The 25935-nt window shown below is 46.0% G+C and overlaps 1 protein-coding gene across 1 annotated transcript in view; it reads right to left on the reverse strand.

Annotated features, from left to right (window-relative positions):
• The window catches only part of LOC126539163 (neprilysin-1-like), a 45008-nt gene that overhangs the window by 1542 nt on the left and 17531 nt on the right, over positions 1–25935 (reverse strand). The window contains exons 11-20 of the mRNA XM_055075227.2: positions 21285–21383; positions 20124–20201; positions 18655–18767; positions 17911–17969; positions 8847–8898; positions 6728–6795; positions 4479–4609; positions 1816–1881; positions 944–1048; positions 784–860 (exon numbers count right to left, since the gene is read on the reverse strand). Coding sequence (XP_054931202.1) covers positions 784–860; positions 944–1048; positions 1816–1881; positions 4479–4609; positions 6728–6795; positions 8847–8898; positions 17911–17969; positions 18655–18767; positions 20124–20201; positions 21285–21383 — 848 coding nt within the window. The remainder of the gene's footprint in view (positions 1–783; positions 861–943; positions 1049–1815; positions 1882–4478; positions 4610–6727; positions 6796–8846; positions 8899–17910; positions 17970–18654; positions 18768–20123; positions 20202–21284; positions 21384–25935) is intronic.

The following is a 25935-nucleotide window of genomic DNA, read 5'->3' on the forward strand; positions in this document are numbered from 1 at the left end:
GAATCAATTCGAAATCTCACTGCCTTCTTAAGGCATCTTCTGATCTTAGAAGAATATGGCGTGTTTGAAACGAATACCTTTGTTATGAATACCGCCGTGTAAATTTATGAGTTGTCGGATACACACTCTCTTAAAAAATAACAGTAATTTGAAGGTATTACGAAAGTGTCACAAATGCAGGAGACTGGCAAATTGCGGTCCGAATTGATGTAGCGACACACCGTGTAGTCACCGCAGGGACACGTCACGTAATAAGCGTGCGTGCAACCCGGTTCCTGTCTCGTAGTTCTCTTAACACTTACCGCCATCTAGCGGTGCCACCACGAAGTGTTCGTGCGTGGCGCATGTGAGAATAAATATTCAGAAGAGACGAGCCTGGATAAATGTAACGCGGGTTTGATTCTGCCCAGCAGGGGAGACCCAAGTCGGCGTCAAACGGGTTCGTTGAAGAGAGGCACACACCAAAGGACCCAAGTTCGTCCGACCGTTGGTTTCGAACTAGCACAACAGCGCAGTACCCTGCCCATTAGACCATAAACTACCTAGTAACCTTAGTCACTGGAAAAACGGTTACGGGCCTAACCCGACAGATATGCAAAAGATATGTGGAAACGTACATGAACTTGATGCAGAAAAATGCTAATCGCATTAAAATAGAATAAAGGGGAAACCCACTGCATTCTGTCAAACTGGCATTTCCGGCCCAATTTCGCAAAGTGTTACTCATTTGCTGCGCTTTTTTTTTTTTGTACAACGAAAGAAAGTATAAGCGCGTTGAGGTACCTGTACGGATCAGGGCTGTGCTGGTCGTACTGAATCATGAGCTTAAGGTGCTCAGGACGGCTTTTGCTGCACGATATCTGCGGAGGAGCAGGACAATAAAGTTATTCAGTATTCAATGGTTAACGCTGCTCATCACAAAAATCGCTGGAGCGGGACGTACCATTCCGTTAGCGATGAAAAACAGCTGATTTCCAGAGATATGTTCCAGACTTTTTAGCCGAGTGTCAATGTTCTTGTACTCCTCTTTTAGAAGTGTTTGATAGGCCTGTGAAGCAGGAATAACTTGGACTGAGAGTTTCAGCATACGCGTATAAAAATGCCGCATGGGAATGTCTAAAATACTTATCGATAAGTAAGACGGTACACGATAAGCGTAATGGATGGAAATTGTTCACTACCAACGTTTATGTTGGTAGTGATCGCTTTTGTGTTGGCACAAAACTGTAAAGTATGATTTCCTGGGGGAGCTGTCGAAAAGAAGTCTTGCTTTGCTTTCAGCTTTGCAGTAGCTTGTCCTTTTTCTCACGTTTAGGTAGACAACCAGTGCAGAGTCACTGATAGATGTCGCAAAACTCCTCCCGAGTGAGACTGAGAAAAGAACGGCTGCCCTTCCGGCGCTGCCTTCTACTTTGGTGGCGCGTTAGTCAGAAGTGATAACCAAATTTTTAATAACGTTTTTTTTTGTTTTTCTTAAGTGACATATACAGGTGTCCCTTCGAGACACCTGTTCATTTGAGACACCATTAGTTCATTGCCAAACATGAGGCCTTCATTCTTAGAACAGGGTACACGCCTCTTTCTATGGAAGCGATAAAGAAAGAACAAGCCCGACAGAGAAGAGCACAGGAGAAAGGGAAAATATGTTGAAGTGTTCTTGCTTTGTTCTGGCGTTTATTTTAGTTCTAAGAACATGGTTCCGGGACTACGGCCATTAATGGCTTTACTCCACTTCAGTTGCTTCTACATTTGACCGAATCTTGTTTGCTAGTGCATTTCACGCCAGAAAGACGCCAAAAAATCAGTGCAGCTCACCTCGAAAGCCAAACGCAGTCCACCATTGTCGGCAATGTCCTCGCCTACAGTGCTTTTGGCATTGAGCTGGAATGAATGAGGAACTTTAACAGCACTTCATTCAAGCATTAAGCGATAGAAAAGCCAGAACATAGATAAACCACGTACAATAATTGTCAGTGCAGTGAATATTCAAACGTTCCTAGAAAGCTTTTCGCTCAAGTACAGGAATGATGCGCTTGTGGGCACATACTTGTGGCACTTGGGATATTTAGCTAACTGTTTTCTTTCCAATGCGTCATTCCATAGAGACCATTACAGCTGGCCCTTCTATAGCGGTGGTATTCGTAAGTATATATATATGGGCCGATTTGTCATGTGTGTTGCTTCCAGCAGAGCGAGCGCCAACGTGGAAGGCGAGTGCCACGCCTTTCTTCTGCCGCCGGAGTTCTGTCTCTGTCAACGGGGTTGGAGGAAGCGGGAGGGAGAGGGAACTGTCAAGTCAGAGGAAAGCGTGCGTTGGCGTCGCGAGGTTGGAGTGTAAGAAAATGTTGCTGTAGGAAGAGCGGGGTTGCGGCACCAGTCGGGTAACTGTATACAGACCAGGCTACGCTGGAGATACCGTAGTTGTAGTAATGGGCGCAGAAGCTGTAGGTGAACGGAAATGCAGCCACTGAGCATGGAATCCCTGTGGTAGTTGACTGTTCTCGCTATAGATGTATTAAGGTGAAATAAGCCTTCCAGCGAGGCCCGGCTCTCGATCATGCTTTCCCTGGTAGTTGATAAACTGTGATTTCACACTGTTTAGTTCTAAGACGATGATTATAAAGTACTGTTACGAATAATATGCACTAAAATTGGTGTCCTGTACAGTTCTGGCGGTGCCACGACGGCCGTAACATGAGGTCCAGGTGGAGACGAAGACTTCAGCTAGACTCAGCATCGATGGCCGCATGTGAGAGAGCTTGAGGCCAGTGCGTAAACCCATTGTCCATATAGTGAGCATGCCTGTGCAATCGGGAGACACGGGAAAAGGGTCAACGACGTCAATGTCACTTGATGACAGTGCCAACCGATTGGTAGAAAATAACGAAGTGGGGATCTTGTGCTGCGTCTCATTTTAGAATGCTGGCATATGACACAAAATTGCGGGCCCATTGACGAATGACATCCGTCTTCATTGTGCGGCGAAACGTTTAATGAGGTGTTATGTAGCTCTTAAACATAGATCGCAGCTGCTGTCTATAATATGAAACTCAAGGCGTCGGGAGGCCCTAGCAATATGTGTACATGGGAGAGGCGTCGATAAGGCTCATTACAGTGAGTCTGACGGGCACAGTTGACGTAAAGCTGAATGAGGAGAGGACTGGCACACAGCTCTTCCAGTGTTTATCAGGCGTGGCACATAAAATGGAGTTATTTTGTAGGAAACATAGTTGTGCAGAGAGGCACGGAGACAACAGTGAGATGACAAAACAAAACGTGCCCAAGTTTCTGCACTTCTAATTCGTGAAAATAAACTGAACGTCATGCATTGCACAGACCAAATTGGATTTGAATATAGTCCAGACGGAGTTATTTCTATTGTCTTAATGATGTGAGCAGGTACTCAAGAAATCTGGTGATCGGCCTTGGGGAGAACTTTCCTGAATGTAATGCTACCCGCCAGATTGAATGGTTTTATTCTAATTGTGGGAAAGCAGATAACTGACGTGCATTGTGCAGGCCGACTCACCTCGAGTCTTATGATGTCCTCTGCCGATGTCATATGAAGCAATTCCAAAGTGTTTGCGAGAATACTAAGAAAAGTGGCAATTCCCGGCGCTTGTCAAAGCTCCGGGCCTACAGTTAACCCGACGAAAAGGCTACATTACAGTTATTTCGACGATGCTGCCACAAAGACGAATGCTGTGCCTTTAGAAGACTGCCTTGTAGGCTTAATAACCAGAACCGAGGACGGATTAGTAAAACTGACACAGCTGTAACAAGCTAGAAACAGCACAGTATACAGGTGGATGAGAAAGTCCTATTCCTCCACTTTTGTACTACTGTAAAACGTCACCTACAGAAACCTGGCAACCGGAACTAAAGTAATAAATTTTCTTTCTTGTCTTCTCGGACCTTGATTGTTGGTGCGCATCTGCAAATGTTTACTGCAATCGACAACCGAGCAACACGGCGCAAGAGTTTTTGCACATGTTCGATCCCCAGCTTTCGCATCGATGCTTCGTAATAGATACATGACTTTGACTTTTCGAGTAGGAATAAATTTGCAAGTCACGTTTCTTTAAACAAGGTGAAGATACCAAAAACTAGAGAAAACAATACCTTCGTCTCGCAAGAAGCAAAGGTGACAACGTTAAACCGTACTGTGAAGGAAGCAAAATCTTCATTTGCTATATGCCATAATCCTACGATCACCGCACACATACCTGCAGCTTGCATCTAAGTGTTTCCCTAATTACGCCGTGTGCTTTGAACCTTGAACGGGCGCAAAACATCGCCATGTTGTTCGATTTCTACCGAGTTGCAAACTGTATAAACATACAGAAAGTATTGTTTTGCTTAATCATTAGCTTCAAATAAAAATCCACTGTTGTAATAGGAGGCGTTATACGTCATAACAACTTTACTGCTTTGCACCGACACTCCTTCGTGAGTAAAAATGGTTCGAAAATTCTCACCGTCATGTTTGCTTCCTTGTCGGTGATATTCCCGTATTCATACTGCATACATTCAGCTCTTTTCATGAACTCAGCGCGAGTTTTGTTTGTCCACCACAGTTTGAGGGCACCTTCTCCATCGTACTGACTTCCTATTAAGAGCGAAAGTTGCGTCATGATGTTGTTAAACGTCAACCAATGTCGGCAGTTACGTAACGCTGGGCAGTAATTTCACACTGTCCCCTTGTGGACAATGGTGTTATCTATAGGACTAGTCAGCACCCTTAGAAGGTGGGAACATTTTAGAGTAAAAAGAAAACATATGCGAGTTTTAGATACTGCTGTCATGAAGATTCGCGTAATACATTACTCCACTGCATGCACCTGGAAGGCCACTCTCGCATAAAATGCATTGGCTTTCTCCGCAGACTTGTGAGGCTCACTCTTATAATGCCGCAGTCTATGCTTACACAGACCATGCGACGGCCCGTATAGACGTCAGCCATGACGCCGTTGTTCACAAGGAATATGTTTCTCAAGCGAATGCTCGCGCGCAAATGCACGCCCCTCGTGCTTCCGGCAAAAGAGGAGGTGGTGTGCCACCCGTAGTGTCACAGCTCCCTTGTCGCACTCGAGCACCTTTGCCAGACGCCAACCTTCAAGTTTTATCGAAGTTACATCACTTAAACGAAAACAAAGTAATGATAGGTGAATGTGTGTTATCGGTGGCATTCCGCTTACTGTAAACGTTGCCATGAGAGACAACGCAGAAAGTCAACAATGCGCTGTTCTTATCTGCTTTGTTATTGTAATTGACATTTATTTTCTGACATTTATTTCCGGAATATGATGAACCTCTGCTAATGCGGTCCCGAAAAAAATGTAACAGACTTGCGTGCCACACGCAGTTCAGTCGGAGCGTAAGCTGGAGGAGTGGCTGAATAAGGACTCCATTTTCGGCACCACGCACTATAGAGGGTCTTCGCGGCGAAGTGTCTTTGCGTCGTTTTCACGAGAAGGAACTGAACTGTCTGCCCGGCGTCGACGGCGAGCTGTGGCTGTGCAGAAAGCACGCCGCTCTGTGCCTAGCAGTGTGCTCAGCCCGACGTTGCCTGGTTGCAACCACGCGCGTAGTTCTAGGATTTGCTACTGCAGCAGCGGGACACCTGGTAAGTTACAGAGCACTTGCAAAGTTTGCATGTATTGAAGCTACGTGGCGCGCATCTCACCTTCCGCAAGGCCTTTTTCACCAACCCATTTCGAAGGGGATGCCAGTATATCATCATCAGAATCATCATCATCATCATGTGACAAGTAGCACGATATGCTAATAATTTACTGGCGTCTCTTTGAAACAGGTTGGCGACCTAGCCTGCTCAATTTATTCAGGTACGCTATGCATGTTTTTTTTTCATTCTAGCAGTTTTGTATACAACTCCTTAATCTTCTTTTTCTTCCTCAAAACTTCTCTGCCTACCTTGTACCGTTGTCTATGCAATTGCTACATGGTGTGCCACCTGGCACAATAATGTGCAACTGCAACGCAAAGTGCGCATGTTTCGACGCTACGCGGGGCGCCTCTCACATCGAGTGACTCCTCGCACGCTAGAACGCGTGTATAGGACATGTTTCCGCAGCAGTCAGCAAGCGCGGACCTGGCGCAGTGGTAGAATAGTTGATTTCCACGCCGAGGGCCCGAGTTTGATCCTGGCGGGAGCTGGGTATAATTTTTTCTTATTCTTGGCGGTAGCTGCGGCTTGCAACATCGCCGACCGAATAGGCTATTGGAATGAGTCCGTAACAGCTTAGGCTGTGAAAAATGTGTTATTGTGCATAAGCATGTGTGTGCGAAGTATGCTTCTGTGAAGCAGCAGTATATCAAGCATGAATTTAAATAAATTCGCATAGTCAGCAAGAGGGCTTGAGCGCCGGACGACAGCCACCATCAATTAATAAGGATGTCTTACGGGCAGAGTTTGTGAACAGCTGTACAGCCGGGTGAAATGTAAGGCGAAGCAGGAAGATATCGTGAAGGCAGTAAAATACTACTTTTTGGGTATTTGTAATAAGTTGGAACGAGTCCGTACGTTTTTCTAATTGGTCTTCATTGTGTGTTTATGGCCTGCTCAAATTTTTACCATATACGAAACAACTGGCTGGTGTGAACGCATGCGTTTGATATTTTTTGTTTAATACGATAGTATCAATTAATTTTCACTTTCTGTACCACAGAAAACGTTGTGCAGTGCCTACAGCTTACTCAGACTTACCTGTGTCGTCAAAGCCATGCGTCATTTCGTGGCCAACCACCGTGCCAATAGCTCCGAAGTTGAAGGAACTGTCGTAAAGGATATAGTTGTGGTGAAAGCTAAAATACAGTTTTTGAGCAACTCATTCCTATTTTTGTTTATGGAATACGAAGTGGTCACTATGTACAAGATTAGCGTGAAATATAATACTTGACATCACTCGGCAATTTGAATTTGAAAGTCATCGTTAAAATGGCACAAGAATTGCACCCTCCTGCTACCTTTTGCGCATTTATTGCGACGTCACTTTTAATCTTTTAGCGAAATTACTGGTAAGTGATCGCGTAAATATTTATCTCCGATATGAAATCAGTTGCAAGGGAAAGTGTACGAAAGTGGTTTTACAGTATTCTAGCTCTGTTTTTGTAAACATTGGCGCTAATCTCTTCTAGATCGTTGCATCACAAGAAAAACGAAACACACATTATGTGTGTTTACAATTCGCCCGATGACACGAAAATATCAGATGTAGTATCCACGTTTTATATAATCAAACAGGATGCTACACGTTCATTCGTGTGTTTAAACGAATAAAAGCTACTTTTATTGCAGCAAAAATTAGGAGATTGTTACTTTCACCACTTAAATAGACATGCTGCTTTCAGCAATCAATCGTGCTGCTTCAAAAAGGAAATTTCCGTGTTCGTTACATAACACTTGGCGTTAACAGCTGCTATTAGCATTGAAACCTTGGTTTTTCTTGATATTTGAACCAATGGCTCTGCAATTAACAACTTTTTGAATTAGATGTTGTGGGAAGTTCCCCTGGATGTTTGACTATGCGGCGTGCTGAGTGATATACCATGTGCAAACGCCCACGTCCTATTTTTTAACACTACCGCGCGTGTGTAGAATGGCCAGCCATTGAACGCCACCTTACGGTGGTCAAGTGACGCAATCAGCAAGAGCAAGAGAGACCAGCAAGAGATCAAGTTCTTGCTGATCAGGTCGGTTCGCGCGCTACTGCTAAAGAACCGGTCGACTGCACATGTGCATTTTACGCGTAACGTGAACGGTCTTGCTTCTGACTTGAAAAGTGATCATGATCCTTAGCTGGCCTTGGCGTCTCAGGGGGATATATTTTGTGCCACTATCAGAAAAACTAAATAAGGAAGCACGCAATTGCTTGCGAATATAGGTATACTTATTTCATCAGCGAACATCGATTTACAAGCTGGAGTTTACGTTGAATTGTGAGAACGTTTACCTACTTTTTTTCCTCCGATGAGCGTTCACTTTTTATCATGAGTTGCTGGTGAGATGCATTAGTTGAGGGGGTGCCACATGTCGCTAAGCATCGTTGAGAAATCTGATTTCAGTACTTCCAGAAGCAAGGAGTGTTTTCTCGTGGAATTGGTCCCACAGTAAACGATGAAATTTCGGGTAGATTGAAACAAACTATAACCTCGTGCCTTCTGCATTGGCATGCATGAAAAATGCAATTCTGCTTTCATTTGAATTGGTTCACTGCTCGCTAGATGAAACTTGTGATCCTTATATGTAAATGATGTTCTAGCGACTCTTGGAAACAACTACTCTCAAGCTTCTAGAGTGCTGCTGAAACCCATGTACTTATGAACCAATTAAGAATAAAAGTTTACACTCTCAGCTTGCTTAATCAAAAGTAACAAAATTTCCAACTGAATATGTGAGGGCCTTTGAAGCAGCGATAACTCATACGCATGAGATTGCTTCGAGTTGTATGAATTTTCAACTCCTGCATGAATTTTCAACTGCGCGACCGGCGCAACCATCAGAAGAACACATTGGCTATTTTATAGTAACTGGAAATTATAATATCGTATTTCTTTTCGCAAGTGACGTCTGGAAGATCACGCTGCATGGAGAATGTGGCCGTCCTCGAGCAATGCAGTAGGGGTTACATCACTGTCAGAAAAATGAAGCATTATTTCACCGCATGATGCACAATTGGGTTTACCGAAATGTGGCAATAACGATATGCTGTGTTTTGAAAGAAAGATAAGCTCGTACACTTTCAAACCAGATTAGGCTAACCACATTTAGAGTAATTCAAATTGCCTATTCAAGTGGGTAGCATTTCCCGCATTCAGCGACTCACCGCGGAAGTCCATATTTATAGAAGAGGCCTTGAAGAATCCCCGAAGGAAACACTGCACACATAGCGATAATCACGTTCTGACTGTTAAGGAAAACTCTAACTTTACAAAGCTAGTGAGAATGTTACGAAGTTAAAATGTTTTACAGATACAAGGTAACAGCGCACACCATACTAAGTAGTGAATGTAAATATAAGTGGTAGACCGCCAAAAACAAAACAAAAAAAACACAGCGCAATTTCGTAAAGTATTTCGAAAAATATTTAGAGAGACTTTGTTTGAGCTTATGTCAACACTATTATTTACTCATTACTAAATGCCAGCTTTGATGCATCCCTGGGCGTAAGAATTCCTGGTAACAGACTTTAAAACAAACAACACACACAGCACACAATGGCGCAGTCGAATTATATGTCACCCGCGACAAAATGTAGTGTACCACTTCTATCACGAAGAGCATTGTCTGAAACGTAGCACTATTCGTGAAAGGAAAATGTAGTTCGAAGGTGCAAAAATTGTTGATGAAGTATTCACAATCAATTTTACGGTAGCATGGTACACGTATCGCTCTTTTATTCATTGCACGTCTTAATTTCCTATTTTTAACTTCACAATAATAGTTAGATTTAGGCAAAAATATGCGCGAGATTTGTGTGTGCTTCGTCGTTTTAATGGATGAAAGCATGCGCTCTTTGGTGACATAATTTTTTTGAAGCTTTGTAAACCTGCCTTAGCTTTGCTGCATTGGAGCCAGAAGTTCATTGACGAAAATGCCATTGACATTCTCACTTGATGAGAACTGTATTTGCCTCAAATTTCTACTTCTGATTGAGGAAGCTTTCAGAGATTTCTTAACCACTGTCGTATATGCGCATTTGACAGCACTAGACGTCACGTACTTGTCATGACTTTTGTCACGCCTTTTGCGTAATTGTGATCTTGCTAGTTTCAATGGTTCGTGCCGACAGTTTTGCTATACACTCTTAAGCAAAATTGCACCCTTTTGTCACACAACAATTATAGTCATCTGTCTCTTCCGCATTTCCTTTATTTAATGCAGCGAGCCAGGTATATTCCAGTAACGAACGGCATGCGCGTTATCAGCATGACATAGCATTCCCGACAGGAAAGTAGCGGGCGCGGCGTTTTCAAGAAACGAAACGCAAGCAAGGCAGATGACGATTATTGTTGTGTGGCAGAGATACAACCCAAAGGGTGTAGCATTGCCTCCGAGTCCAGGTATGTAAGTAGCTTGGTGAGGTTCGTTGGATCGGAGTTTTCGAATATTCGCTGCGTTGACAATTCATTGAAACTTTTATCCACTCTTATGTATGTATGGTTGTCGATGGTATGGGCACTTATTTTTCTCCATCGAAATGGGGCTACAGGGTGGTTCAATAAAAATACAAAGAAACAAAACTAAGAGATGACTGTGCTAGTGGTGAATGAACAGAAATGATCAGAGTGGAAGGCATTTTTTTTCTTATTTTGTTGTCGCTATTGGTGTCGTAAAGTGCGCTTCAGCATATTATTCTCAAAAAAACAGCGAGTTAACAATTTCAGGGCCTGACAAGGTAAAAGCCGTTCTATAATAATTATTGCTAAGTAAGTAAACAAAGTATAACGTATAAAGAATAATTATTGGTTAAAAACAAGTTACAAATACTGGCAAGTGGGTGCCTTTCTCAGCAACGAAAGGAAAGCCATAATTTTACCATGCTTTAAAGAGACGCCAGAGAACGATCATCTAAAGCTAATGATCTATTACAATTTTATCAACATATTGTAACGTTATTGAGAAATGCATTTTTAGTAAAAAAAATATGCGATTCAGCCTCGAAGTTGTCTCGAGCGTTTTTCAATGGCTTCACTAAGGTGTCTGATTTATTGTTCAGTCTTAACCTTCAGTCATGCAAAACGTTAGTCAAACATAACTGCCACGCCATTTCAGTGGTTGGTTCTTGCACATTCCTAGAGGTCATGATCAATTGCAACCTAAATTGACCGAGCATGCCTCACACCTAAATAACAGAACGAAAGCAGCTTATTACTAAAAAACTAAATAAGGAGCGTAATTATTTAGTCCATGAAGAATGATAAATCTTCATTATGCCAATTTAGGGCATGTAAAAGTGAGAAGTTAAGATTAAAGTGTTTTGCTAATATCAAGCCAGCACTTATTGTTGCTTTGATAACATCAAGCATTGTTATTAGCACGCTTTTGCGTGCTAATAACAGTACTCTTTAGCAATCATATTCTAACGAGTTAGGTACGTTTTCAGCGGACTTAATCCTTTAAATAACGCTACTAGATTGGCTTATGACAACAATTATCTTTTACTAAAAACTCGGAATAACTACGGTAAACTGAATAATTAGCGATTTGGCCTTGTGGAATACTATCTCTATAACAATTAAGGCGCCTTATTCATTCCCCGTATGTACGGGATAGCTGATCTCGCTTCTAACAGATAGATGAATATTACATTTCGAGAGGTTCTAGTTGCACGCACTGTTTCTTTATTGACTTTTCAATATATTTACTAAAGCGTGACGTGTAATATTAACCACAACTGTTTTCACTATAATGGTTTCGAATACGTTGCCAATCATCATCTGTGAGTGAGCCTCGTTTTCGAGAAACGTTTTTCTTTCTCTGAAATCTTGCGCTTCTGTGCGGCGTTTAACTATCCTCAATCGGTTTGTCCCGGACAATGTTCCAGGACGAACAGCCCGGACAATGTTCTGCCGTCTGCTGCTGGCATGGGCGCTGCGCGCATGCGCAGTGCCTGCGCGCAAGCGTTTTCAACTGTGCTGCTGCATGTGTGCACTGGTCTGAGCGGTGAGAAAAAGTAAACGTCTAGCTGACGTTACCGGCAATATCGCTGGCCGCTGACTTGCGCCGACAGCTCCCCGTGGGTCTGACCGTGTGCCGGATTGAGGAGCGGCACCAGCAGCACTCTAATGGCCCCGCTCCTTGTCACGCAAATGTTGTGATGTGTTTTTTTAAGCTAGCATGCCATTAGGTTTTGCGCAGCCGCAGTTTGCCTTGTGTGCTACATTGTTCTAACATTGGTCTACCATTGTTACAACATTGTTCGGCACTCGAACCAACATTAGAACACCGTCCGAGGTGTTCAAACTCCCCGCTAAATCCGGGTATTGCTTCCGTAGCTTTGCACTTTGGGCGAACTCCCAATGTTTTCAGGAAACGTTTGTTGTTTTGTAGCATATGTGAAGAAGAAGACGCGCCTCGCGGCACAGACACATCGCCAACGCGCGGCTCGGCTCCGCTCGCGCTGTTGATTACTGTCGCCTTTTTTGGACAGTGCTTCGGGCTGTCTCGCCGTTCCCGGTCGCTGCGCTTTTGCCTTACGAGCCGCCAATAAACCTCTTCTCAATTGGTGGAGGTGCTGGGACTCAAACCCCGTCGCTTGTAACCCTGGAGCTGCGATCAAGAACGCTATCGCCCGCCATGACCGAAAGCTCATCCCAAACGGCGCCGACGCCACAGTCCGTCACTTGCACCGGCGTTGCACGACAACGCGACCCCAAGATCTTCAGTGGTGCAGACGACGAAGATGTAGAAGACTGGCTGGCTTCATATGAACGGGTGAGCGCGCACAACAAGTGGGATGATCCAGCGAAGTTAACCCACGTCATCTTTTATCTGGCTGGTGTTGCCCAACTCTGGTTTCACAACCACGAAAGTGACTTACCCACATGGTCCATCTTTAAGACAACCTTTACAGAAGTGTTCGGCCGACCCGCTGTTCGCAAACTGCGCGCTGAACAACGCTTGCGCGCCCGAGCACAGCAGACGGCAGAAACATTCACGAGCTACATTGAAGACGTCGTGGACCTGTGTAAACGAGTCAACGCGGCAATGCCCGAAGCTGAGCGAATTCACCATATACTGAAGGGCATCGATGACGGCGCTTTCCAGATGCTTCTAGCCAGGAATCCGCGCACTGTGTCCGAAGTCGTCAGCCTATGCCAAAGTTATGATGAGTTACGCAAGCAACGCGCTTCGACTCGGCGTGCTCTGGGCAGCGACGACTTGGTGGCAAGCCTTGACAGCATGTACGACCCATGCTCATTACTTCAACGGGTCAAGGACTTCGTGCGTGAGGAAGTTGCCCGCCAACTTTCGTTAGTCCCCTTCACTCAGGAGCCCACCTCCAGTCTTCCAAACACGCTCCGCACTCTCATCTCCGAAGAGGTCGCTCAAGTTGTCCCTTCCGCACACCATCAGCCGCCTGCAGCCACGAATCTCAACTCTGCTCTGGCAGTGCAGCCTGTCGCGACTCCTCGCACCTATGCGCAGCCAGTCCTGCCTGTGGCTGCGCCTCTTACGTACGCGCAGGCAGTACGCAGGCCTCCGCCTGCGTCTTTCGCGACCCATTCCCAACCGGTGCCACCGGAAGCCCATGCTGCATCTTGGACCGCACCGAGAGCTAATCCTTGGAGGACGCCTGATAATCGTCCCATCTGCTATTCTTGCTGTACTCCTGGACACGTCGCCCGATATTGCCGACGTCGGCCTCAAGCGTTCGGCGACGCCTCTCGGCCCTTCCAGTACGGCAGCCAGCCCTTTCGCCAATACGCCACTCCTTCCCACCAACCGTATGCTCGTGCTGACCTTCCAGAATTTCCTTCGCGTCGCTCGCCATCCCCTCGCCGACGCTCGCTCTCCCCAATGCGTCGGCGACCCGCACCACCTGACCAGGAAAACTGAACGTCGCAGTTCACGAGGCAAGAACTGCGCCCCATTCGAACTGTCCAAGTCCTCGCGCCTGTCCTGCTAACGTGGTCGAAATTAGTGTAGAAGGTGTTCCTGCATTCGCTCTTGTGGATACCGGCGCAGCCGTTTCTGTGATAGCCGCCAAACTGTGCCGTTCGCTGCGCAAGGTGACCACGCCGCTTTCTGGACTGTCGCTTCGTACGGCAAGCGCTCAGCACGTCACTCCGCACGCAGCCTGTACTGTACGTGTGCTTATTCACGGCATTGTTTACATAGTCGAGTGCATTGTTCTTCCCACCTGCTCGCATGACGTCATCCTCGGATGGGACTTCTTATCCCGTCATAAAGCCGTGATCGACTGCGCACGCGCCGAAGTTGAATTTTTTCCTTGTGACGCACCCTCGCACGAAGATTGTGACCGCCCTTCTAAACTTACCGTGCGCGAGGACACAGATATTCCACCTGGCTCCTTCGCTCTCGTACCCGTCTCTTGCGATGCCATCACTGATGCAACGGTCCTCTTCACACCTTCCGACGTCTTCATGAGCCGTAAATCTCTCCGACTACCCTTCGCAACACTTGACATGGCTGGCGGCTGTAGCAATATATACTTCTGCAATCCCCTCTGTGCGCCGATTACGTTGCTCGTTGGTGAATGCCTTGGCATCGTGGAACTCCTCGACTCTTCGTCTTTGGTTGACGTCCCCGGAGACTCTTTTGATATCGACTCCGGCCAGTCGTCTTCGATTTCCGCGCTTGAAGAGACGTCCAAGGATGCATTCTCGAGTGCCATCGCCGATACCCTCACACCTGCCGAACGCGCCGACCTTCTTGATCTCCTGCACCACTTTAGAAGTTCATTCGACGTTTCACAACCTCACCTGGGCCGCACGTCGGAAGTGCAGCACTACATTGACACCGGTTCACATCAGCCGTTACGTCAACGACCCTACCGCGTCTCGGCCGAAGAGCGTCGTGTCATTACCACCCAAGTCGAAGATATGCTGCGCCGTGACGTTATTCAACCTTCGCACAGTCCCTGGGCGTCGCCTGTCGTTCTCGTTCGCAAGAAGGACGGGTCTATTCGCTTTTGCGTCGACTACCGTCGGCTAAATAAGGTAACGCGCAAAGACGTCTATCCTTTGCCGCGCATCGACGACGCCCTCGACAGTCTTCAGGGAGCAGAATTCTTCTCGTCCCTTGACTTGCGCTCGGGGTACTGGCAGGTACCGATGGCTGCAGCCGATCGCCAGAAAACCGCATTCATTACGCCTGACGGCTTATATGAATTTAACGTAATGCCGTTCGGGCTTTGTAACGCCCCTGCCACCTTTGAACGACTCATGGACAACACGCTGCGTGGCCTCAAGTGGTCCATATGTCTGTGTTACCTCGACGATGTCGTGGTTTTCTCGCCTGATTTTCCGACTCACCTGCTCCGCCTCAGACTTGTTTTGACCTGTCTAACGAACGCTGGCCTCCAACTCAACCTCAAGAAGTGCCGCTTCGCCGCGCGAGAGCTCACCATTTTAGGCCACGTTGTGTCCAAGCACGGCGTTCTACCCGATCCTGCAAAACTTCGAGCAGTCGCTGAGTTTCCGAAGCCTCAGACCATCAAAGAACTTCGGAGCTTTGTGGGCCTATGCTCATATTTCCGGCGCTTTGTTCGGAATTTCGCATCGATCATGGCGCCATTGACTCAGCTTCTGCGCGGTGACACCACCCTCTCCTCCTGGTCCCCTGCATGTGACTCCGCCTTCGCTACGCTGCGTCGTCTTCTCACCTCCCCACCTATTCTTCGCCATTTCGACCCCTCGGCTGCAACTGAGGTACACACAGATGCCAGCGGGGTCGGTCTTGGCGCCGTCCTCGCCCAACGAAAGCCAGGCTACCCCGAATACGTAGTCGCCTATGCGAGTCGCACGCTGACGAAGCCTGAGGCCAATTACAGCGTGACCGAAAAAGAGTGCTTGGCCTTAGTATGGGCACTTGGCAAGTTCCGACCATACCTGTACGGGCGCCCATTCGACTTGGTCACAGATCACCACGCGCTTTGTTGGCTTGCCAACTTGAAAGATCCCACTGGCCGCCTAGCCCGTTGGGCATTACGCATCCAGGAGTACGATATTCGCGTCGTATACCGCAGTGGGCGAACACACTCCGACGCCGACGCTCTGTCTCGTTCACCTTTACCTCCAGACTCGGCCTGCGGAACAACTTCCGCACACTCCATCTCATCTCTCGACATGGACTCCTTTGCCACCGCACAACGTCGTGACCCGTGGATCGCTTCTCTTTTCGACTATCTTTCTGGATCATCGACCATGCCTGTATCCCGAACCCTCCGACGCCAAGCAGTGCATTTTGCCATTCGTGACCAGCTGCTCCACCGACGCAATTACTCTCCTGAAGGCCGTCGGTGGCTTCTGGTGATTCCCCGCAGCTTAAGGTCACAAATATGTGCCGCTTTCCACAACGATCCACAGTGTGGCCACGCCGGAGTCTTCAAGACGTACGAACGAATTCGCCACCGCTACTACTGGCGCGGCATGTACAATTTTGTACAAAAGTTTGTTCGGTGCTGTCTTGACTGTCAACGCCGCAAATCGCCGCCTTTACGCCCGTCTGGTGCCTTGCAGCCGCTCCCGTGCCCTGCCACACCCTTCGATCGCGTCGGCATCGACCTATACGGCCCGCTTCCTATGACGCCAGACGGCAATCGGTGGATCGTAGTTGCTGTCGACCACTTGACACGCTACGCCGAAACTGCTGCTTTACCAAGTGCTACGGCACGGGATGTAGCCTTTTTCGTTCTACATCGCTTCGTGCTTCGACACGGCGCACCTCGAGAACTCCTCAGTGATCGAGGTCGCGCCTTCCTCTCCGAAGTCGTCAAAAGTTTGCTCTCGGAATGCCGCATTATTCATCGGACAAGCACGGCATACCACCCCCAGACTAACGGACTCACAGAGCGATTTAACCGCACACTTGGTGACATGCTGTCGATGTACGTGGCATCTGATCATGGTAACTGGGACCGCATCCTTCCATTCATCACGTTCGCGTACAACACCGCGATCCAGGCCACTACGGGATTTTCACCTTTCTTCCTCCTGTATGGCCGCCAGCCTACGCATACCATCGACACGCTCCTTCCATACCGTTCTGACGCCTCCGAGTGTCTACCTGTGTCCGACATCGCCCGACAGGCCGAAGAATGCCGCCAGCTAGCGCGCTCCTTTACGGCCGAGCAACAGCAGCGCCAGAAAGAAAACCGCACCGACACGCTTCCGAACACCACCTACGCTCCAGGCGTTCTTGTGTGGTTGTCTGTGCCTTTCCAGGCTCCGGGGCTTTCCTCGAAACTCGTCCCGAAATTCGAAGGGCCTTACCGAGTCTTGGAGCAAACATCTCCGGTGAATTTTCTAGTTGAGCCACTGTCACCACCTGAAGACTTGCGCCGGCGTGGACGTGACATTGTCCACGTCTCGCGTCTGAAGCCCTACCACGACCCTCTGCCTCCCGATTCTTAAGGCGCCAGGATGGCTCTTTTTGTCCGGGGGGGGAGATTGTGAAGAAGAAGACGCGCCTCGCGGCACAGACACATCGCCAACGCGCGGCTCGGCTCCGCTCGCGCTGTTGATTACTGTCGCCTTTTTTGGACAGTGCTTCGGGCTGTCTCGCCGTTCCCGGTCGCTGCGCTTTTGCCTTACGAGCCGCCAATAAACCTCTTCTCACATATATAGTTCCGTAGAGAACAGGGCTTTAAACCTGCGCATCGGCGTGAGTAGGGCAGATGACTATACGCATATGCCAACTCGATATGTGCGCGGTCCTCCTTGGAGCTATGTGTGGGGAAGGCGTAGTTTTGTTAATACGGTAGTCTGCGGGAGAGCTTGAGAAAAACGCTGCCATTGCAAAAAACAAAAAAAGACGTGAAGAATCAACTCTTATCTTGGATTCTAGGTGAAGCTGATAATCAAATGCTATAAAATTTCCCACTTAATTCCTGCGTCCTTGGAGTAAAGGAAGCTGACGTGTTCTCGCGTAACCATGGTGCGCAGCATGACATCAGCAGCGATCAGCTTAAATAGCGGGTTGGCGTTGGCACGATAGTTGTATACGTGTGATTTTTACCTTATAGATAAAGCACCGTGCTTCTCTATAAGAGAACCGAGGTTGCAAATTGTACAGGTATTGACATAAGACAGCAGCAACACCCAGCAACCATGGTGGGGAAAGCCCGGGAGGGTCCGAAAAGACAGCTTCACTTTAAAAGTACGCTTTCAATCTGGCGAAAAAACAATCGTTTTAACACTCACCCATTTCGTTGCCATTGGGGTTGTAGAAAGCATCGACAACTGCTGCGCCGAATAACCAGCTAAATTAAATGAGAAAAGGGACAGTGGCATGCGTGACGAGCAGCGAATGCGTCCTCATCCAACGTAACCGGCATTAAAAAATGCAACGTGCGTAGAGCCACTGCGCAGATAACTTTGGCACGCTCCTTTATTACACTTTAAATAAATCACGTATTGTACCAGTTTGGCCAATAGTTTGAGCCTTCTGCCCAACTGAAGAGAATACGCACCAGTTCTAGACGAAAAATTCATTCGACTCTCAGTATTTTACTGGGAGTAATTTTTGCATGCGCCTTATCTCTGAGCACGAAGTGGAACGCAATGGTCACTTTGCTGCAACGGAAATGTGTACTCAAAAAGGTAAAATTTTTGGATTGAGTGTGACTAACATTCGAAAATTATGGGCTTGGAATGTCGAATCGAATACAAGGAAACGAAAGGTAAGGAATGAAAATACGCCACGAACTCAGATTATTTTCTTGAATTAACGCAATGATCCCAAACAGTCGATTCAACTGCACAACTTCCTCATTTTTAGTGGAAAATAAAAATAAATTGGTATTGCCTGCTCTTAGAACGAGACCACTCATGCTTCAGGCACATACTGGATCGTCAGGGGTTCAAGCAAGAGAGGACCTTCTACAAAATCTACGCTCAAGAAATTAGCTTTGCGGGCTTCTGTATGTGCAAATGTTCATCACTTACTCAGCATCGCTGTCATATGGTCGTCGCAATTTCTCCATTTGCCGTTTCCAGTTGTTTTCTCTTATTGCGTAAAGCATTTCCCCATAGGAAGCATTCAGGGGCAGTTGAGGCACCTGAAGTAGTTAGTTGTTGGTGGGTGCTTTTGTACAGAGCGAAATGACTGTTTTTTGTTTGTTTATTTTGGTAAAGTAGAAAGCTCTAAGCTACAGCTACCAATCTGCCTCCACTACTAGCGTCATGCAAAGTAGCACATGCTAAGCAGTATAGCTAAGGCACTCGCACATTACATCTAACTGGGTGGTAACGATAGCAGCAGATCAGCAAGAATATCTTGGAACTGTCCTATTACCAGAAATTAATTATCACTTAAGTATCCCTACGTGATCTGAATGAAAAAAGAAAACATTAGGATTTCTCTAATTGATCGGTTACGTCCATGATACTCGATGTCATACACTGCCAGCTGTCCTTCACAACTCTGACTTAATCCACTTTGCTCTAATTTGCCCCAGCCTTAATCCATCTTAATCCACGTTCCCTCTTTAATCCACTTTAACCCACCTTAACCCACCTTTCTCCTAATACGTATTAACCTTAATCTACTTTAATCCACCTTACTCTAATTTATACCAACCCTTATCCGCCTTAATCCACTAACCTCGCAGCCAGATGCGACGTGATGTATCCAATGTGTTAGTTAAGCATTCCCTTATTCAGCCAGAACCGTAGAGCCGTCTTGGCGTCGGAGAAGCGCGCTCGCCTACCACGCCGAGTCGCTGGTTCAATTCTCACCCAGACCAAAACATACCAGATTATCTTCTCAATCCGATCAATTGCCTTGTTTACAGGAAACTCAATGAGAAATCTGACGTCATTTCGAGCATTTCTTGACGTTCGTTTACTCTTTGCGCCGTCAGCCGTATTTTTCCAGTGATCGGTGGATCAAACCGAATTTTCTTCCTCATGGGACATATAACGCTTTAGCAGTAATAACTGCACAGGGCATAGCAGTGGCACGAAATGTGTTCGTTTCATTGCAGAAATATTAACCGTATGTATTGTGATCACTTTTATGGATGTTGTGGGCTTGTATATTTGTTAGTAAGGAAAAGTTTTAATAACAATGGTATTGATTAGGATATACTTTAAAAAAAGGTTGGCGGCCTAATAAGTGCATAAGAAAACAAATTTAAAATGGTAACCTATTGTTGCCCTTTGGAGCAGACCGTTATCGGGTGAATGAAAGTAATTGTTACGCCAAATTATAATACCTTTATGAACGAATGTAAAAGAAAGTCAGCGACAAGGTTTCGTGCGGTGAATCAACTAATTATCACTTATGCCCGTGTGCAAGTAGTCACAATTTCAATATTTATTGGTAGCTCAAAATTATATCACGATTCCAATCTAAATCTGCCAATATGCCAAAAGCACACGCAATTTTCCTAACTTGATAACTGTCTACTCACAAATTTGTAAAGTCCCTCAAGGTACGTCGTGTTGAACAGCCAGTCAGGATACGCAATTTTGGATCGGATTTTCATCAACTGAAAAATGGCGAAAGTAAAGAATTCATGCTCTGAGAAAGCACACCTCGCATCATAACTGCTGCACGCGCAAAAGTGTTACTTCACCATATTTACGCTTTCATGTCCCCAGTGGTTATTGTCCTACGAAGGTGGGTTTAGTTTCGTTTAAGTTGCTGACGCTTACTTAGAATGAAGTGACGTGCGCACAGTTATACACGAGCAACCTCTTGCTCGAGTAATTGGTACTGACGGTTCGTAAGTTAAGGATAATTTCAGCCGCAGGTATATTACAGACACTCCAGAAGAAACTGTGTAGGCCTAGGTGCCGCCTAATTTGTCTATTAAAACATGAACCAATAACTTTCTTTCGTGAACCTAAATGTCCCAAAGACGACAACATGACCGCAAAAATTCGAAGCGCTCAAACGTCGATATGCATTTCAATTAGGAGGAAGATATCACAGAACTCACACTAGCGAACGTTTGAGGGGAATGCTGCATTATGGCGAAATCTTACGCACGATATATTACAGCGAAGCTGCTAGCCTCAAGTTGATCGGGATTTTTCGGCTTGTGCTCACCTAAAAAAGCGTACAGCCACCATGGGAGCTGGAAAAGGGCTTCGTCTTTCCGTCTTCGCGTAAAAGAATCACGTTTTCTCGTATATTCGAATAACAACCATAAGCTATCAAGTTTGCAGCTTGTGTGTAAGTCGTATCTTACGCATTTTCTGACGCAATTTGCATTTAAACATTCGTTTAGATCAATAAGGCACTTGCACTTGGCGGAGGCCAGGATAAATGGGGATGAACGCTGCACTTTCACACGCGTGCGCGCCCGCATGGGGTAAGTCACTTACGGTGGTAGTGCTTGTGTAATGTCGTCTAACATCGGCAACAGCTTCGCTGTACATCCGCTTCGATAGGGTGGAATCGAGGCGTATGTTTTCTCGTTTTATTCAGTACGACGAAAACTGGTAAGGCTAAAAGTTAACAAAACTGCGAAATTACTAACAACAAGAACAACGCCAGTAGTCGTCAAAATCAAGGAAATCATTCTGTTCTACTATATTTAGACAATAATAACAAGAGAGCTACGTACCTTTGTCACTGCTGCAGCTCTAGTCTTCTCGTCCATCCATTTAAGTGTTTGCAACGACTCATTGAAGGCAACTCTGATCCTTTTCACAAGATCTTCAACCTGAAAGATGACCTAGCTTATTTACCGAACGTTGTGGAGTAAAGTGTGTAAGTGAATGTACCGAGTTATTTTAGAGTATTCCGGCAGATGTTCAGCGTCGGTAAGTCCGTCCAGTCAGAACGCTAATCTAATAGAAAGACCACGGCCATGTTACTGTGACTGGGTAACTGCCAATGTGTTCGGATTTCAAGTAGCGGGCCGGGGTTGTCTTACCCAGGCACACATCGCTGCACACTTATAGTAAAGCAATTATTGTTTGTGTTCTGTACAGGTGACCTCGTCGCTACTTCCCTCCGAGCACAATATGAGCTCGACAGATGCTATGGCATTAGAAATAGTGACATCTGTACATTGCAAACAGCGTTCTAACTAAACCAATTTCAATGATCACGCAGTTTGTGACACAAAGCTGGGGTTAGATTTATGCAAGCGAACTTGCAAACTTTTGTGTATAAAATTGATCCCCATTGCTCCAATGATAAGCCATGGTGCTATATCTGAATTTGTAAGTACTCTGAATAGACACACACAGGAAATGCTAGGAAAGTGGGTTGGCAATAAAAAAGAAGACAACGTGTTCAAGTCGGTCTTGTTAATTGCGCATGCATATTTTATGATGTATTTCATGTTACGTCACGTCCATGCATGTATATAAACCACTTGACTTCCTACCATTAGAACCAGGTGAAAGTTTGCGCTTGCGTCTGTCGTTCCCCTGTCCTCGTTCCAAGTGGTACGCAAGTAACATTGATCATGAATTGTGACCAACTAGCCCAAACTCGTACCCTTTTAAGAAAACGATTTACCGCAGCAGTGGTTGTTGTAGAGGTCTCCTGCTGACTTCTCTTGCAACAATATGATGAAACTTACGCCATCGCCTGACAAGAGGCTACCTGTCCTGCGTAAGCGTGCCCCATCCAAGCCAAACAGGTAGCCTTTCCTAACCTTCTTGCCACTTTCACGGGAAGTAAGTGGTGTTGTAGACAATCACTACGCTTGATCTCACCTCGGAAGCAAAGGTCGGGCGTTTTCATGTCTTTAAATTAGTTCTCAATAAGGAGAAATGAAAGCCTGGCCAATGCTCACAGATAGGCATCTCACAATATCACTGCAGCGAAGTGGTTGTGCCATCTGTCACCTCTACTACAAACGCACCACGTAATTACCCAGGTAGCACACAAAGTCTTGAAAACGTCGTATTAAGGGATTCAACGTCTGAAACGGATTTTTGACCAAAATCGACGCATCAAAGACGTTCCAAACAAGATAGCTTAAAAACGAGGGGTGAATACGTCTTGATAACGTTGGAAGCCAGGCAGCTTAAAAACGAGGGGTGAATACGTTTTGGAAACGACTCAAGGCGCAGTGCCACGCTACGGCGCGTCAGCCTCTTTGCGGCTTCTACAATATTCAACAACCCATCAACGCGATCCAACCTTGCGCAAGGTGGCGATACCGTCGTCAAATCATGTGACCAAGGTGGCCACGTGATTCGTGATGCCGGGCAGCTGGGCGAGCCGGGCATAGTCGCGTCGTCATGGCGTCGTAGCGTCACCGCACTAGCATTGCGCTGTGGTGTGTTTGCGGCTGTTCTGAATGTGCTGCCGCTGCCCTTTGCTATGTAAGTGTTGCAGTGTTTTGCTGTCAAGAAAACGATATTATGTGATCATTTTGGGTTGTGCGATGTGTTTGTGTGGTTTTAATTTGGAAATCAGTAGTGTTTTCAATTGTTATGTGACCAAGGCGGCCACGTTATTCGTGAAGCCTGGCATAGTTGCGTTATCGCACTCGCATGACACTATGGTCTGTTTGCGACTGTTCTGAATGTGCTGCCGCTGCCCTTTGTCATGTAAGTGTTGCAGTGCTTTGCTGTCAAGAAAACGACATTCTGTGATTAGTTTGTGTTGTGCGATCTGTTTGAGCCGGGCATAATAGCGTTATCGCACTTGCATTGCGCTGTGGTATGATAGCGGCTGTTCTGAATGTGCTGCCGCTGCCCTTTGTGATGTAAGTGTTGCAGGGTTTTGCCGTCAAGAAAACGACGTTCTGTGGTTAGTTTGGGTTGTGTGATCTGTTTGTGTAGTTTAATTTGGAAATCAGTAGTGTTTTCAATTGGAGGGCGCGGAGTGGAGGGCACTAATCAGCTCTTCAAGTTCATTGTCATGTTATGTTAGGCGCCTTTTCACTGACGCTGTAATTAATGCGTTAAAGGCAGTATAAGGACGAAAGTTAGAGGGACGAAATCTTGCCTGTGTGTCCCTAGTGTCGGGAGCGGCCGCTATGCGAGATCCTAACAAGAAAGCATTTTGCAGAATCCGAAGAAAGGCGGCACAATTTCTGACTGTGCGCACCTTGCCGATCTCCGCAATAGAGCCGTCATCGTGGCATTTTAGTCTCCCGTTTAGCAAAAGTGTTGCAGACAAGGGAACTGGTTCAAACAGGCTTTTCTTTTAATCATTCAGTACTAGCGCGGTATCCCAAAAGGTGAGGTCAAGTGCTCGCCCTATTTTCTTCCCTCGCGCTACAGCGCACTGACAGAATTTTGCGTGCACCATACCGTGCTTTTATCGTTTGCGCTTCAGGTTCTCGATTGTGTTTTCGCCCCCTTTACCCACGTGATGGGTATTTCATGGTATTACTGGGTACCACATGTGTCCATATATTGTGTCCAATATATGAAACGGCCAAATTCGATTTTATTTGACGCCTCAAATGGTAGTAATGTATTGAGTCTCTTGTAGCTTTGTGCTTGTTATCAATTTTACTATTTGGCGAATAGATACAGCATGTACGCTGCATAACTCGCTTGCGGATACTGCATACCCGAGTCGAGTATGCCCTTGGTATAAAATAACTTGTATGCTTTAGGTTGTACGATTGTTTGCAGTTTGGGACATGTGTCGGAATGTACGCTGTGCGCCCTTCGCGCTTTACGGCGGCCTGCCGAGTTCGTGCGGGTGCCATGTGTGCGCATGGAGTTCGCGAAGCGCTCTCGCAGTTTTTATATATATATATATATATATATATATATATATATATATATATATATATATATATATATACATGTGTTCTGTTCGCGCGCTTCGCACAACAGGGCATGTCGCAGTTCTTTGTCCTTGTGCAACACATTTTCCTAGCTTACGTCTGTGCATTATTTGATACCGGTTTCACACGGGGCTCTTTTAGCCGCTATCCAGTCCGTTACAAACCAAATTTCTCGGACGTGATTGGCTCCTCTGCGCAAGCTACGAGAGCGAGCCAGTCGCATCGATAATTTCGATCCGGATCGGGCTTGATCGCGATCGAGAGTGGTCGTGTGACACCGGTTTTACACATGGCTCCCACATAGGGAACACTTTAGGTTCAATGCTACTGAGTGAAGAGCAAGTGCATATATATGCCAGTGGTGGTATGTGGGCAAGTCTTTCTGGTGAAGACAATACTTGTGCATTCAAAACATTTCAATTACCAGCGTAGTGCATCAATGTGTCTACTTCGACAAAATGGAGCACCAGTGCAGATATATGAGCATACCTGTCCAGGGCAGCAAGTGTGTCTACATTGAAACCACTACCAGCATGTGCGGCAGTTCTATTTCCAGCAGCGGGACTGCACAATAATCAGTAAGGTGCTCTCAAGCTGTTTATCTATGAAGCTCTGCCTGGACTGTGTGCCAAATATTTTTGGACGTGAAAGTGGGGGTGAATTGGTAAACATCAGTGGAACTGTGCCTGGACTTTGTGGCAAATGTTTTTGGATGTGAAAGTGTGAGTGAACTGGCGAAGAATTTGCTCTGGGCTACATGTGTTAAACGTTTTTCTCATTCAGAGTGCTTTTTTTACTTTAGGAGACTGGAGATGTGCGCAAAGTGTGACATGTCAGTGTGCTAATTAATGTATTTGCTGGTTTGCAAATTATTCGTTGCAACTTTGTTTTTGCCAGAAAGGTACAACTTTGCCTCTTGTAAAGGGCTTTTTAGATAAAACACTTACTATTTATTATGACCATTGCTTCCTTTGTTACACAAATGCAGCTTCCAGTGCATTCCAGTTTATTTCCATGTTTATGTAAGTTTCTAATATGAGGCTTGCATATTCATTTCTCACGTTCTGGAGTGGCAAGATGCAGCATTACTGTCTCATATCGTTCGCTGTACTACAGTAGTGTTCACTTGTTACAGTGAATCCCCCGTTTAAGTATTCTGTACTAATTTCACTTTATTACTTTTTTGTTGTATGGTTACTTTTTCTCGCCATTACGTTCTTTGATATATCCTAAAGGCAATATTTCCAATTTTGCATTGTTCCCATTTTTTTTTATTTCTGTCACAGGATTGTTTTATGATTGTATGCGGTGGTATTTCTTTTTGTGCTCTTTTCAAGCTTCTAGCTGATTGGTAACATTGCTTGGAGGCAGTTACCATCCGATTCATACTCTTGCATTTTTCAGTCTACTTCTTCCATTCGCTCCGAAGTCACTTCTGCATTACTCTAGTCCATCTAATAGCACGTGCACTTTACTATGATAAATTAGACACTTTAGTACACTCCAG

The sequence above is a fragment of the Dermacentor andersoni genome, chromosome 11 (assembly GCF_023375885.2).
Source record: "Dermacentor andersoni chromosome 11, qqDerAnde1_hic_scaffold, whole genome shotgun sequence".
NCBI classification, from domain to species: domain Eukaryota; kingdom Metazoa; phylum Arthropoda; class Arachnida; order Ixodida; family Ixodidae; genus Dermacentor; species Dermacentor andersoni.